This window comes from Bufo bufo, chromosome 7 (genome assembly GCF_905171765.1).
Source record: "Bufo bufo chromosome 7, aBufBuf1.1, whole genome shotgun sequence".
In the NCBI taxonomy this organism is placed as follows: domain Eukaryota; kingdom Metazoa; phylum Chordata; class Amphibia; order Anura; family Bufonidae; genus Bufo; species Bufo bufo.
The window spans coordinates 7626496-7642291 of record NC_053395.1 but is presented as its reverse complement, the minus strand read 5'-3'; the positions used below and the strand labels follow the sequence as shown (position 1 = coordinate 7642291).

Genomic DNA, 15796 nt, shown 5'->3' with positions numbered 1-15796 from the left:
TTGGATAAAAAACTGTTACAATGTGAGGCTTGCTGGATTCATAGGCTCAATACAATGACCCCGGATGGCTTAAATGAGGGATTTTCCTTTACGGCATTCATTTAAGAATAGGGAAAAGGGATATAGACTAGTAATCCCTGTAATAATTCTCTATATAAACTCGTTAATTTTCAGATGGAGAAGCATAATAATAACTTTAGCTCAACAGAGGGGATTATATAGCCAATTAGTTAAGTTAATGGGTTGAGTGTAAAACATTATAGAATATGAATACAAAATATGAATATAGTTACACCAGAACTGGGAGGTAGAAATTGTGATTCGTATATGGACACACTATATCAAAAGGGACTATAACACAATAGTGTAACACTAATAGTTGGAGTGAAATTAAACCATACTAAGGTGACATATAAATGGGGAATGTAAAAAAGTTAAAAATATTAAAAATTAATGATCACAATGAATGGTGAAAGGGAATCATATTAATAAAGTATTATTTAATTAATGGTATGGGGTGGATAAGATTATTTACGTTAACTGATTACTGATATAATTATATGATGAATCAATGAGAAAAAGTCTGAACGCATGCGCACAGGCGATGATGGAGTGAGAAGAGTCTTAAGTACTGGCGCACGCACATAGCAGATAAAGGAGTGAGAACAAGTATACGTTCTGGAGTTTGCGCATAGCAGGTAAGGAAGCCCGAATATTTCTATGACTTAACTCATGCGCAATTAGATACTAGGAATAAAGCACCTATCGCAGTCAGCGACGGTGAAGTACAATATCACTATTGGCTAATTTCCCCTATGTTTTAGGAACGACGCGGGTACATTGGGCAATATGAAGATTTAACCCGCCCTTAAGGTTTAAATGGAAACAAATGAGAGCGCTTGTGTTAGCAGTAGCTCCGTTACCCCTGAGGACACAGCGGTTGCGGTGAAACATGTTGGGGGAGCTGCGTTTATAATGTTTTAAAAGAAAGTGACCAAGTGGGGAGATGGAGACAGTGTAGGGGTCTGCTGCAGGCACCCTGTCTGTATATAGAGATATCTAATACCAGGGGAGAGAAGAGCGATTAGGGATAGTGAGTAATATTGCTAATAGCTTAGGCTCAGTGATACAGAGAGATATAGTTGCACTACCTATCACTATCAGTCAGGGTGTATATGGATACCACTCAGTAAAAATTTGACAACTAGTTGCAACAATTGTTGCTACCTTGTTGCAAAGCAGTAAATCGATATAATAGGATTCAATACAGTCGTTGCACACTTGCCTAAGGGGATATGAAGTGAATATCCCCTTGTTACCTCCAATGCATCAAAACAATCAACAGTAAAAAGAAAACAATCACCTAGCCACTTTCATATTTTTTTATCTTTTCATTTTTCTTTCGGTATATACTGTAGATGTTCTTAAAGCAAGTACTAAATGTTATGTTTTAAACCAAATTAAATCCCCTTACACAGGAATTGGATAGCCTTAGGCTATTGGACTAAGCAGACGTGAATACACAATACAGTCCAAGGTCAACCTGTCATAGTTTGTCATGTCTTTGGGCATTTATTGTTCTACTTGTCTTAATGGCAGGTGGCTTTGTGAGGTGACAAATTTTGTAAACATTTCCATGATGTTTGAGAAAATTTCCTCCTATTTCTCGTAAATGCAATTGCTCAGCTCACTTTTCCAGAAAGACGACATTTTTTAACATTTTTCTTTAATTCTGAAGGAACCCTTCGAGCTGGTCCATTCAGACAAAAGGAATATATCAGGTCTGCAGAGGGATCGCACTCCACACCAGGATGAAGGGTGCTGTAGTGGAGAATAAGAGGGGAGATACGTTACTGATGTTGGTGCTCCTTACTATGATCTTAGTCAGAGGTAGGTACCTTCTGCACCACTCTCTGTGCTAGGACTCTGTATTATTATTAATATGGCCAAAAATCACCAAATCGAGAAGAGTTGTTGTGGACAACATCATGGTTGAGAACCATCAGGCTTGGACATCACGGTTGAGAAACATCAGGCTGGACCAGTATGGGTGCCGACGTGAACCTTTCCTTCAGAGAAGAGAAAGCAAGTTTAGCAGAGTCAGACCATTTAGAAAAATCAGTCCCCTTTTTAGTCATGTCAGTAAGGGGTTTGGCAATCACCGAATAGTTCTGAATACATTTTCTATAGAAATTGGCAAAACCCATAAAATGCTGCAGCGTTTTCAGGTTCTCCGGAAGATTCAATTCTAGAATCGCACTGACCTTTTCTGGATCCATACGGAACTCGGAAGCTGATAGCAGATACCCCAGGAATTGTACCTCCTGTACGGCGAATACACAATTCTCCAATTTAGCATATAACTTATTTGTCTGTAAAATCTCCAACACCTGCCTGACATGTACCTTGTGTCTCTCCAGGTCGGGTGAATAAATCAAAATATCGTCAAGATATATTACAACAAATCTGCCGATAGGATGACAAAAAATATCCTTGACAAAGTGTTGGAAGACAGCAGGAGCATTAGTCAGGCCATGAATAGTGATGAGCGGCAGGGGTCATATTCGAATTCGCAATATTTCGTGAATATTTTGTAGAATATTCGCGAATTCGAATATTCATTATATTCTATGATTTTTTTTACTCGAAAAATCGACAAGGTAATGCTTGCGTGATATGCGAATTTTCGTAATGCGAATATTTATCGCAAATTTTTTAATTGCCGAGCAAAAACATGATTCCTCCCTGCTTCTTGCTTGTGGGCCAATGAGTCATAGCACTATATCGAATATATTCGTTTTTATAGCAATACAGCGAATATTCAAAAAAAAACTAATGTAGAGCAATTTAGCTAATATAGTGCTATAATCTTTTTTTTTCAATAGTTGAAATTTTTTTCCAATCTGAACTTCAGATGAGAAAAAAATTACAACTATTAGAGAAAGAAGATTATAGCACTATATTAGCTAAATTGCTCTATATTCATTTTTTTTGAATATTCGCTATATTGCTATATATTCTTGTTTTAGAATATTTCGAATATTCAAAAAAACAAATATATTTGATATAGTGCTATATATTTGTTTTTTAGAATATTCATCATTTTTCTCATTTATCAGTATATTCTAAATATTCGCGAATTTTCGAAGTACCTATATTCGCGATAAAAATTCGCAATTCGAATATTCGTGATCAACACTAGCCATGAAGGCCTGACCAGGTTTTCATAATGCCCCTCAGGAGTGTTAAACGCAGTCTTCCACTCATCCCTCTCTTTAACGCGAATCAGATTGCAGGCTCCCCTCAAATCCATCTTGGAAAACAATTTTGCACCAGCAATCTGATTACACAGGTCGGGAATGAGAGGGAGAAGATAGGTGTCTAGGATAGTTATCCGATTTAGCTCACGAAAATCTAGGCAGGGATGTAGGCCCCCATCCCTCTTCTTCACAAAGAAGAACCCTGTAGCCACGGGAGAAGAAGAGGGTCTGATATGTCCTTTAGCCAGACTCTCAGAAATATATTCATTCATAAGTTGTCTTTCGGGGCCACAAAGATTATATAACCTGGTCTTAGGTAACTTTGCTCCAGGGAGCAGGTTAACTGGGCAATCATACGGACGATGGGGTTGTAACTCTTGACAACCCTTGTCAGAGAAAACATCTTCAACATCTTTAAAAAATGTTGGTAAGGTTGTAATAGAGGTGGCTGAGCAACTGCTACTTAAGCAATTGTCCCTACAATGCTCACCCCACTCCGATATCTCCCTGGCCTGCCAATCAACAACAGGATTGTGCGTCACCAACCAGGGAAGACCTAATATCATAGGACTATAAAGCCCTTCCAGGACATAGCAAGAAATAACCTCATTATCGAGGGCCCCCACCCGAAGATGTATGTCATGTACCATGTGTGTCAGGTTCCCCTCAGAAAGAGGAGCAGAGTCGATAGCAAATATGGGGACAGATCTAGGTAATGGACTAAAAGAAAAACCTAAAGTCAGAGCAAGTTGGGTATCCAGCAAATTGACCCCAGCCCCACTGTCAAAAGAGAAATCTTCTCAGTTTTATTACCTAAAACTACCGTAGCTGGCAAAACAAACTGAGACATTCTTATGGAGGAAATGTATACAGCCAGGTTGTCATCCTCCGCACAACCTGGGGTCAGTAGTTTTCCGACAGTTGCTTCTTTTTCTTAGGTATAGATGGATCAACACCAATGAAATGACCCCTCTGACCACAGAAAAAACAAACCCTGGATCTATGACGAGCCCCAGGAGGACCTACCTGAAGAATGGCTCCCCTTAGTTGCATAGGTTCCTGACAAGCTGACTCCTGCTTGAGAAAAGTCGGTGGGGGACAGGAACTTCTCAGCCTATCCCTGAGGCGTCTATCAATTCTTATGGATAGCGACATGGTGGACTCAAGGAATATAGGAGTCTCATACAGCGCAAGCGCATCTTTCACCTTTTCTGACAGCCCTTGGCAAAAATGACTCCTGAGAGCCAGGTCATTCCATTTAGTATCCGAGGCACACCTTCGAAATTCAGAACAATAAACCTCTGCTGACCGATCTCCCTGCTGAAGCCGACGTAATTTAAACTCAGCTAGAGAGATTCGGTTAGGGTCATCGTATATGAGACCCAGGGCCTAAAAAAAAACATCTACCGACCGGAGGGCCTGGGTACCAGCTGGCAACGAAAAAGCCCAGGATTGAGGATCCCCTTGAAGAAGGGAGATAACAATCCCCACCCGCTGTTCCTCATTACCCGAGGAACTTGGGCGCAGCCTGAAATATAATTTACAGGCTTCACGGAACACCACAAATTTCTCTCTTCTTCCAGAAAATCTGTCAGGGAAAGCAACCTTAGGTTCTGGATTGACCTGGTTACCTAGCAACCACTGGGCTCAAGGACTGCTGCAGCTGCTGAAGGACCAAAACCTTAAATTCTGTCACTTCAAGAGACAGACCTTGTAACTGCTTTGCCAAAGAGGCAATAGGATCTGTAGTGGATGTTAGGAAAAAAAAAAACATCAGGGCCATATATAATATCACGTCTGGTATGGCAGATACCAGACGCGCGGCGCAGAGGGAAGGGAAACCAGGTGCCCTAACACAAGGGAGAGGGAGGAGTAGTGACCCCTAACTCACCTAGCACTGGCACCTGGCTGCCCTAACGTCCCTAGACGGGTTGCAACCCCAAAGCGAGACAACAAACAGTAGGAAACAGACTGGAGAGAACCGGAGATCCAACCGCACTGGTTCCAACAGCTCCAGCAGGCTCCACAGCAACACCACCTGAGGTCAAAATAGATAACCTGAAAGGAAGGTCTATATCTGGCAAACAGGGAAGTAGGAAGAGAAAATATATAGTAGCTGGGAGTGGCAGACCAAGAACAGCTGAAAGGAAAACTACCTGTTCCTAGATAGGACAGATTGCAAACCAAAACAGGAAAACCTGGACCGGAATCCATTCCCACAAATAGGTCATGGAGCGATCCCTTGAAATCGGGCGAGTAGCCACCCGCTGCGACCTTCTGACCGCAGACACCATAGGGTCAGCGATAGGTCATGACACCCTTGTGACACTCTCCTCTTGAGCTGAGTTTAAACCACTGTGCTGCACTCAAAATGACCATGGAAGGTGTGAATATTTTTATAGGGTGTGTATACTTTCTGTGTCTTATTTTGCAGACTCCTTCGCTGCTTCTGCTAACAGAAGCTCTTCTCCGCTGTTTGGCTCTCAGATTTTCTCCAGCCGTATAGTCGGGGGCACTGATGCTGTGGATGGGGAGTGGCCCTGGCAGGTCAGCGTGATGAAATACTTCTATCATATATGTGGGGGAAGCCTCATCTCCAGGCAGTGGGTGCTCTCCGCCGCACACTGCTTCGAAAAGTGAGTACAGACAGGGGCAGGGGCTATTATCTATCTATCTATCTATCTATCTATCGAATCAAATCGAATCAAATCAGCTATATTAGCAGTACTAAATACATTTTAGCATTGCCAAAGCAAGTGGGAAATAATTGTGTAGGTTTGGGGAATGGGAACAAATCCAGGGTGGGGATAAAGTAGTCCATGGTATATCAGGCTCCTCTCAGTCCATGGCAGGCAGTAATATATTGTGCTGCTATGGCCGCTGTGTTCTCCTCTTCCCCCAGCAGTATGGAGAGTCTCTCTTCCTCCTCCATGGAGGTGAAGTCTGGGCAGAGATCAGACAGTCTCCTGAAGTCAGTCTCCCTCACTGCTGAGTATTTGGGGCACCGCAGCAGGAAATGAGCTTCATCCTCCACGGCCTCCTGGTCGCACTGCTAGCACAGTCTGCTCTCCTGGGCTTGTACCTCTGACGGTGATGCCCAGATTCAATGAGCAGGCTGTGGGCGCTCAGTCTTTAGCGGCTCAGGATCTGTCGGTCTCTTGGATTGGGGAGTTTCTCCAGATATGGGGCCAGTTTGTACTCCCTCTGCAGGCTCTGGTATACTGTCAGCTTCTGGGATGTTCTTATGTTGTTCCTCCAGACGATGATATACTCCTCTTTGCTCTTTTGTATCATCCTCTGGATTTCCCCTTTTACCAGGCTATACTGGTTGGTGGCTTGGGCAGGCTGGGTTTGGGAGACTTGTTGCAGGGTGCTTTGTCTTTCTGGGGCTTCTTGGGGTAGCAAGATGCATCTATCTTATATTTATCTATCTATCTATCTATCTATAAATAGAAATTATAAATAGAAAACTCTCAATCTGTGAGAGTGCCGTGGAATTTCTGTTTATATGTAATCTTTAGATATAGGATTGTTTCCATAGCCGCTGGCACACCATTTACCTTTTTTCTGCTGTGCCGCTTTCATTTCATTTTTGCATCTGTCAATCAATCTCTCCATCTATCTATATTTCTGTCATCATCTATCCATTATCTATCTATTTATCTATCTATATCTCCAAAAAATGAGGCAGCACTCCAAAATGGTGAAATGATGGTGACCCGATTTATTCCCAAGACAACGTTTCAGCCCACACAATGAGGCCTTTGACAAGCAAAATAATGGTGACACAAATGCATATAAATACCCTTACAACATAGTCACATGATTTAATCACATGACTTTAATTACCAAGTGATCAAGTATCATGTGATTCCTCTAATGTCATAATTATATTGTTCTAACCAACAATAAACATGTGTAAAATGCGTATACAAATCAATACATATAAGATCTATCATTAAAAAATAATGGAATGGTGATAAGGTGCTACGTGCTATAAAGAGTTAAAATCCTGTTCCAAAGGCTTAATCATACATAGACACAGCTATGTCTCGTTACATGTACTTATTTAGTTTCTTTTGTTTCTTACATGTGACCAGCTTACCATTGGTGATTCAGATGTCTGCATGGAGTCCTGGCGTCAGCCCAGAATCACTGCGCAGTCGCAAAATCAAACGGCCCAATCCACTATCCCCCGGCAGCGCAGAGCACGCCTTCCAGCGCGCATCCACTGGAGACGCGCAGAGAGGGGCGTGCCCCACGCCTCAACGGGAGGAGGGAAGCAGGCAATGTGACCGTGCCGCAGCCAATGGGAAAACTGGGCGTGTCAGTCTCCATGGAAACTGAAATATTTTACAGGAAATCTCTAAAAGGCTGATCAAGTGTCGGTAGCAACCCATTATTATCCATCGCGCAACTACAAAACCAAAACGTATAATGCCAAGTGGCAATTAAAGTAGCGTAGAGCCACCTGTACGGCAGCACCCTGTCACTTATTCGCGCAACACGCCATCCAACCTGTCAGTGTCGGGTGGCGTGGTGCACCATTGCCTTCAGCATACACACAGTAAGGGTCCAGTAAGGAACCGCAGAACACGGACACCGGCAATGTGCGTTCCGCATGTTGCGGACCGCACATCGCTGTCACTCTCATAGAAGATGCCTTTTCTTGTCCGCAATTGCGGACAAGAATAGGACATGTTCTATTTTTTGGCGGAACGGAAGTGCGGATGCGGACAGCACATTTCGGCCCCATTGAAAATGAATGGGTCCGCACCTGTTCCGCAAAATTGCGGAACGGATGCGGACCCATTTTGCGGACGTGTGAATGGACCCTTAATGATATAAACAAAGTATAGATTATGTTAACAACAATCGGAGAGGAGATACCTCCCCACTTTAAAATGCCCGTATGATAAGCTATCACCATTGGCAGTGCAGTGTGGAAAAGGGGGAGAACCACTGTCGTGGACCACCCCCTTTTCCCCACCCTTATGTGCCCCAAGGCAGGATCATCTTAAATGTCCCACCCTGGGACCAACATTGCACCACCCACCGCGACAGCCATGTCATCACAAAGGGGCATCACATAGTCAAAACTAAAATAGCCTAAGTCTTATGAACAATAACATTGTTTATTGAATAACAATAAATGAGTAAAACTCCACCGACAATACAATCATATTGTAACATAAAGAACCACAGCAGCTTCGCTGGACACGTAAGACAAAGGACATCCAATCTATAAAAAATAAAAAATGTCAGACTGTGATCCAAGTTGACACCATTACATTATTTTACACCAACGTGGGATGAAAACAAGGATCCCACAACACTGGCCCATAAAGAGATCGCCTATCTGTCAAATAAATCCCATCTAAATTCTGTGTTGAGACCATGCGGTTTTAATGTTTGTAATCTATATATCCATTGCAGCTCCCGTTGCTTGAGTAACAATTCCCTATCACCACCCCTCCGTAGGGGAGGAATATGACCAATTATCCTTTCCCCTATATCCCACATCAGAGAAATGTTTGGACACAGGGAGGTCTTTTCTCTTTTGGTGTATAGTGTATCTATGTTGATTGAGCCTCGACTTCAGATCCAGAGTGGTCTGTCCTACATATAGAAGGTGACAAGGACATTGTAATAGGTACATCACAAATGTAAGGAAATTACGTATATCATGTGATGTATTCCTCGTGGGATGAATACATTTTCCCCCTTTTATGATATAAGTACAGTTTACACAGCTCAAACCAGGAATACAGCTTTTTCTTTTTGTACCAATGTATGACTGCCTAATTCCTCTGCCAGCAACATCAGCCTTAACCAATCGATCTCGCAGATTGGTAGAGCGTCTGTATGACATAAGAGGAAGAACATTGAATTCCTTCACTCGATGTAAGATGCTCTTCAAAATAGGCAGTGTAGTGTTTTTAACAATCTTCGTTACTAGATGACTATTCTCTGTGTATGTTGATATAAATGGAATCCTTGTTGTTATGGGTTCCTTGGTGTTTTCTGTGCCTGCCTCTAATAGCCTATTGCAATGTTTCTGAATCAATTTCCTTGGATATCCTCTCTGAGTGAATTTATTTGCCATTTCATCCAATCTCTCAGCTTGTAATTCAGGATCCTTAACAATCCTTTGTACACAAAGAAATTGACTACGAGGCAAGGACCGGACCATAGACCGAGGATGACAGCTATCTTATCGTAACAGTTTATTAGAATTGGTTGGTTTGATATATAAATCGGTGGATAATGTCTCACCATCAATTTTAACCATCGTGTCCAAAAACGGTACCTTCTCAGTTGAAGTAAGAATGAATTTAATTTCTGAATCCATTTGGTTCAGAAATTCATGGAAGGCTCCGAGTTCTACCTCAGAGCCCTCCCAAATGACAAACACATCATCTATGTATCTCCACCACCCCAGTACATAACTGAAGTGGTGGGACACATAGACGTGTCTTGTTTCAAGATCTGACATAAAGATGTTAGCATATGTTGGTGAGACATTTGAACCCATCGCAGATCCACACAATTGGAGAAAAAATTCATCTCTGAAAGCAAATTAATTAAATCTTAGAACTATGTTCAGGAGATCTATAATGAAAAGGGTTATGAAAACCCGAACTGTAAAGTTCAGGTTTGTACTGAACTTTACAATTTTTGGACCCCGGACCCGAACATGTCAGTAAAAGTTCGGGTTCGAGTTCGGTGTTCGGCGATTTAATGGCATGTTTTGAAAGGCTGCAGAGCAGCTAATCAACAAGCTTTTAACTCTGTGACCTTAGAAGCCATCACAGCCATGCCTACTAATGGCATGGCTGTGATTGGCCAGTGCAGCATGTGACCCAGCCTCTATATAAGCTGGAGTCACGTAGCGCTGCACGTCACTCTGCTCTGATCAGTGTAGAGAGGATGCTGCTGCTGTGAGGGAGAGAATAGGAGAGAATCTGATATCAGAACTTGTTGTTAACCCTGCGATCTACAGCGATTTTTTTTTTTGTGGCTGCAATGCAACATTATTGTACCCTGCCCTGAGCCCAATGACAGAGAAAAATATGTTTTGTGCAAGTTCAGTGCACCAGCACAGCATATGTGCCAGGGACAATAATTTTTAACCCAGTTCTTTTAGTTCAGTGGGCAACATATACCCATTTTTAAGTGCACCTGCACAGCATATGTGCCAGGGGAAGGGAAAATAATATTGGGAATCCGTCTGTGAGTTCAGGGACCCAGAGGGTGACATATTGAAATATATTTCTGTAATGTACCCCTGTGCTGCATATGTGAGTGTAATCAATTCAGTAAATCCATCTGTTAGATTCTGGGGGAACAAATTACATTTTTTTTGCTAAAAAGTACATTTGCGCCCTGCACTGAATTTGTGATAGTGAAAGAAAATCAGTTAAATCCATCTGTTTAATTGTGGGTGAAAAAAATATTTTTTTTCCCTATAAAGCGCGTTTGCGCCCTGCACTGCAAATCTGATAGTGAAATAAAATCAGTAAATCCATCTGTTTCACTGTGGGGGAAAAAAATCATTTGTGGCCTGCGCTGCATTTCTGACAGTCTACTAAAACCATTAAATACTGCTGTTACATTGTCGGTTGAAAAAAACTCACTTTTTGGCCATAAAGTACCTTTGCGGCCTGCGCTGCATATCTGACAGCCAGGCAAATAAATACAGTAAATCCATCTGTAGGATTGTGTGGTGACATTTCCACGGTTATCAGGCCAGTCATTCACAAGTGGCTCGGAGGGTGGGTTCCTGCACCAACATAGGCCAGCTACACAATTGTCCAGCCAGGGCACATGTGCAATACATCATTTTGACACCCCGGACACAGAAAGATAATTTATCTGTCTGTTCATTCTGTCTCTGACCTTCCTACAGCAATTTTTTGGTGGGCGCAATGCAACATGTAAAATAAATATTAATAATTTAATACTTAATCCGTCTGTTAGTTTGGTGGGCAACAAACCAATTTTTGTGTGAAGTACACCTGCATATGTGCCAGCGACAATAATATAGTTAATCCGTCTGTGAGTTCAGGGGTTGACATATTTGCATTGTTGGCTGTTTTATACCCCTGCTCTACATAGCAGACATGGAAATAATTTTAAAAAATTCATCTGTTCCATTGGTGGGTGACATTAACCCTTTTTTGCCATTGAAAAACCCCTGCTCTGCATTGCTGACAGGGAACTAAATTTAGTAAAAAAATTAGGAGAGCGTCAAAAAAGGGACGTGGCCCCAGTCGTGGTGCTGCTGGTGGAGCTCCTGTTGCAGGGAGAGGACGTGGTCGATCTGAGCCAGCTACACACACAAGTGAAACACCTTCCTCAGGTGCGAGTAGGTGACAAAACCTGCAGCGGTATTTGGTCGGGCCTAATGCTGCTCTACGAATGGTGAGGCCTGAACAAGTACAGGCGATAGTAGATTGGGTTGCTGATAGTGGATCCAGTACCTTCACATTGTCTCCCACCCAGTCTCCTGCTTAAAGACCACAGTTGGCACCTGCAGCCGATGTCCATCAGTCTTTCACCCCCTTGCAAATCAGCCAAGCAGTCTGAGCCCCAAGTCATGCAGCAGTCTCTTCTGCTTTTTGATGACTGTTAGCAGGGTTTCCCAGGGCCATCCACCTAGCCCTGCCCCAGAAGTGGAAGAGATTGAGTGCACCGATGCCCAACCACTTATCTTTCAAGATGAGTACATGGGAGGACCATCGCAGCACGTCTCGGATGATGACGAAACACAGGTGCCAACTGCTGGGGCTTTCTGAGGTGTGCAGATCGACAAGGAGGGCAGGGGTGAAGACTGGGTGGAAGATGATGTGGAGGACGATGAGGTCCTCGACCCCACATGGAATCAAGGTCATGCGAGTGACCTATGCAGTTCAGAGGAAGAGGCGGTGGTCGCACAGAGCCACCAGCACAGCAGAAGAGGGAGCAGGGTGCAAAAGCGGAGCGGCCGTCCTCTAGACAGTACGCCTGCTGCTGCCCACCGCAGAAAGGGACCAAGCACACCAAAGTCAGCTCCAAGGAGTTCCCTGGCGTGGCAGTTCTTCAGACAATGTGCTGACGACAAGACACGAGTGGTTTGCACGCTGTGCAATCAGAGCCTGAATCGAGGCATAAACATTCTCAACCTGAGCACAACCTGCATGAACAGGCATCTAAGTGCAAAGCACGAGCTGCAGTGGAGTATATCACGAACGTACCTGTACGCAGACGGATACCGCACGTGACAAGGGGAGGTTAACTTCCGGTTAACCCTTTATAGATACAATTCGGTATACTGACACCCCAAGGTATTTCGTGATGGGCATAGTGAGTTCATGGAAGTTTTTATTTTTTGTCACAAGTTAGTGGAATATGAGACTTTGTAAGAAAAAAAAAAAATCATCATTTTCCGCTAACTTGTGACAAAAAAAAAAAGGCTGCAAAAAAGTGTCACACATGTGGTATCTCCGTACTCAGGAGAAGTTGGGCAATGTGTTTTGGGGTGTCTTTTTACATATACCCATGCTGAGTGAGAGAAATATCTCGGCAAAAGACAACTTTTCCCATTTTTTTATACAAAGTTGGCATTTGACCAAGATATTTATCTCACCCAGCATGGGTATATGTAAAATGACACCCCAAAACACATTGCCCAACTTCTCCTGAGTACGGCGATACCACATGTGTGACACTTTTTTGCAGCCTAGATGCGCAAAGGGGCCCAAATTCCTTTTAGGACGGCATTTTTAGACATTTGGATCCCAGACATCTTCTCACGCTTTAGGCTTATTGCACACGACAATATATTTTCACGGTCCGCAAAACGGGGTTCCGTTGTTCCATGATCCGTGACCGTTTTTTCGTCCGTGGGTCTTCCTTGATTTTTGGAAGGATCCACGGACATGAAAAAAAAGTCGTTTTGGTGTCCGCCTGGCCGCGCGGAGCCAAACGGATCCGTCCTGAATTACAATGCAAGTCAATGGGGACGGATCCGTTTGACGTTGACACAATATGGTGCAATTTCAAACGGATCCGTCCCCATTGACTTTCAATGTAAAGTCAGGAGTTAATATACCATAGGATCGGAGTTTTCTCCAATCCGATGGTATATTTTAACTTGAAGCGTCCCCATCACCATGGGAACGCCTCTATGTTAGAATATACCGTCGGATTTCAGTTACATCGTGAAACTGAAATCCGACAGTATATTCTAACACAGAGGCGTTCCCATGGTGATGGGGACGCTTCAGGTTAGAATATACTAAAATAACTGTGTACATGACTGCCCCCTGCTGCCTGGCAGGTGCTGCCAGGCAGCAGGGGGCAGCCCCCCCCCTGTAGTTAACACATTGGTGGCCAGTGCGGCCGGCCCCCCCCTCCCTCCCTTGTAGTTAACTCATTGGTGGCCAGTGGGCCCCCCCTGTAGTTAACTCGTTGGTAGCCAGTGCGGCCGGCCCCCCTCCCTCCCCTGTAGTTAACTCGTTGGTGGTAAGTGGGCCCTCTCCCCTCCCTCCCCCTCCTAATTAAAATCTCCCCCCCTATCATTGGTGGCAGCGGAGAGTACCGATCGGAGTCCCAGTTTAATCGCTGGGGCTCCGATCGGTAACCATGGCAACCAGGACGCTACTGCTGTCCCGGTTGCCATGGTTACTTAGCAATTTGTAGAACCATTATACTTACCTGCGAGCTGCGATCTCTGCGTCCGGCCGGGAGCTCCTCCTACTGGTAAGTGACAGGCCACCAATGAGTTAACTACAGGGGGGCCCACTGGCCACCAATGAGTTAACTACAAGGGAGGAAGGGAGGGGCCGGCCGCACTGGCCACCAATGTGTTAACTACAGGGGGGGGGGCTGCCCCCTGCTGCCTGGCAGCACCTTCCAGGCAGCATAGGGCAGTCATGTACACAGTTCTTTTAGTATATTCTAACCTGAAGCGTCCCCATCACCATGGGAACGCCTCTGTGTTAGAATATACTGTCGGTTCTGAGTTTTCACGAAGTGAAAACTCAGCTATGAAAAAGCTTTATGCAGACGGATCTTCGGATCCGTCTGTATAAAAAGTAACCTACGGCCACGGATCACGGACACGGATGCCAATCTTGTGTGCATCCGTGTACTTTCACGGACCCATTGACTTGAATGGGTCCGTGAACCGTTGGCCGTGAAAAAAATAGGACAGGTCATATTTTTTTCACGGCCAGGAAACACGGTTCACGGATGCGACTGCAAAACGGTGCATTTTCCGATTTTTCCACGGACCCATTGAAAGTCAATGGGTCCGCGAAAAACAACAAAAAACGGAACAACGGCCGCGGATGCACACAACGGTCGTGTGCAGGAGGCCTTAGGGCCCCTAAAATGCCAGGGCAGTATAAATACCCCACATGTGACCCCATTTTGGAAAGAAGACCCCCTAAGGTATTCAATGAGGGGCATGGCGAGTTCATAGAAAAAAAAATAATTTGCCACAAGTTAGCGGAAATTGATTTTAATTTTTTTTTTTCTCACAAAGTCTCCCTTTACGCTAACTTGGGACAAAAATTTCAATCTTTCATGGACTCAATATGCCCCTTAGCGAATACCTTGGGGTGTCTTCTTTCCGAAATGGGGTCACATGTGGGGTATTAATACTGCCCTGGCATTTTAGGGGCCCTAAAGCGTGAGAAGAAGTCTGGAATATAAATGTCTAAAATTTTTACTCATTTGGATTCCGTGAGGGGTATGGTGAGTTCATGTGAGATTTTATTTTTTGACACAAGTTAGTGGAATATGAGACTTTGTAAGAAAAAACAGAAAAAAATAAATCAATTTCCACTAACTTGTGCCAAAAAAATTTCTGAATAGAGCCTTACAGGGGGGTGATCAATGACAGGGGGGTGATCAATGACAGGGGGGTGATCAGGGAGTCTATATGGGGTGATCACCCCCCTGTAAGGCTCCATTCAGACGTCCGTATGTGTTTTGCGGATCTGATCCATGGATCCGTAAAACACATTCGGATGTCTGAATGGAGCCTTACAGGGGGGTGATCAATGACAGGGGGGTGAGCAATGACAGGGGGGTGATCAGGGAGTCTATATGGGGTGATCACCACCCTGTCATTGATCACCCCCCTGTAAGGCTCCATTCAAACGTCCGTATGCGTTTTGCGGATCCGATCCATGGATCTGTGGATGCGTAAAACACATACGGACGTCTGAATGGAGCCTTACAAGGGGGTGATCAATGACAGGGGGGTGATCAGGGAGTCTATATGGGGTGATCACCCCCCTGTCATTGATAACCCCCCTGTAAGGCTCCATTCAGACGTCCGTATGTGTTTTGCGGATCCGATCCATGGATCCGTGGATCTGTAAAACACATACGGACGTCTGAATGGAGCCTTACAGGGGGGTGATCAATGATAGGGGGGTGATCAGGGAGTCTATATGGGGTGATCACCCCCCTGTCATTGATCACCCCCCTGTAAGGATCCATTCAGACGTCCGTATGTGTTTTGCGGATCCGGTCCGTGGATC

The 15796-nt window shown here is 44.1% G+C and overlaps 1 protein-coding gene across 1 annotated transcript in view; it reads left to right on the top strand.

The window, feature by feature from the left end:
* Positions 1–1811: 1811 nt before the first annotated feature.
* LOC121007957 (serine protease 33-like) overlaps positions 1812–15796 on the top strand; it is a 42994-nt gene continuing 29009 nt past the window's right edge. The window contains exons 1-2 of the mRNA XM_040440224.1: positions 1812–1890; positions 5695–5896. Coding sequence (XP_040296158.1) covers positions 1812–1890; positions 5695–5896 — 281 coding nt within the window. The remainder of the gene's footprint in view (positions 1891–5694; positions 5897–15796) is intronic.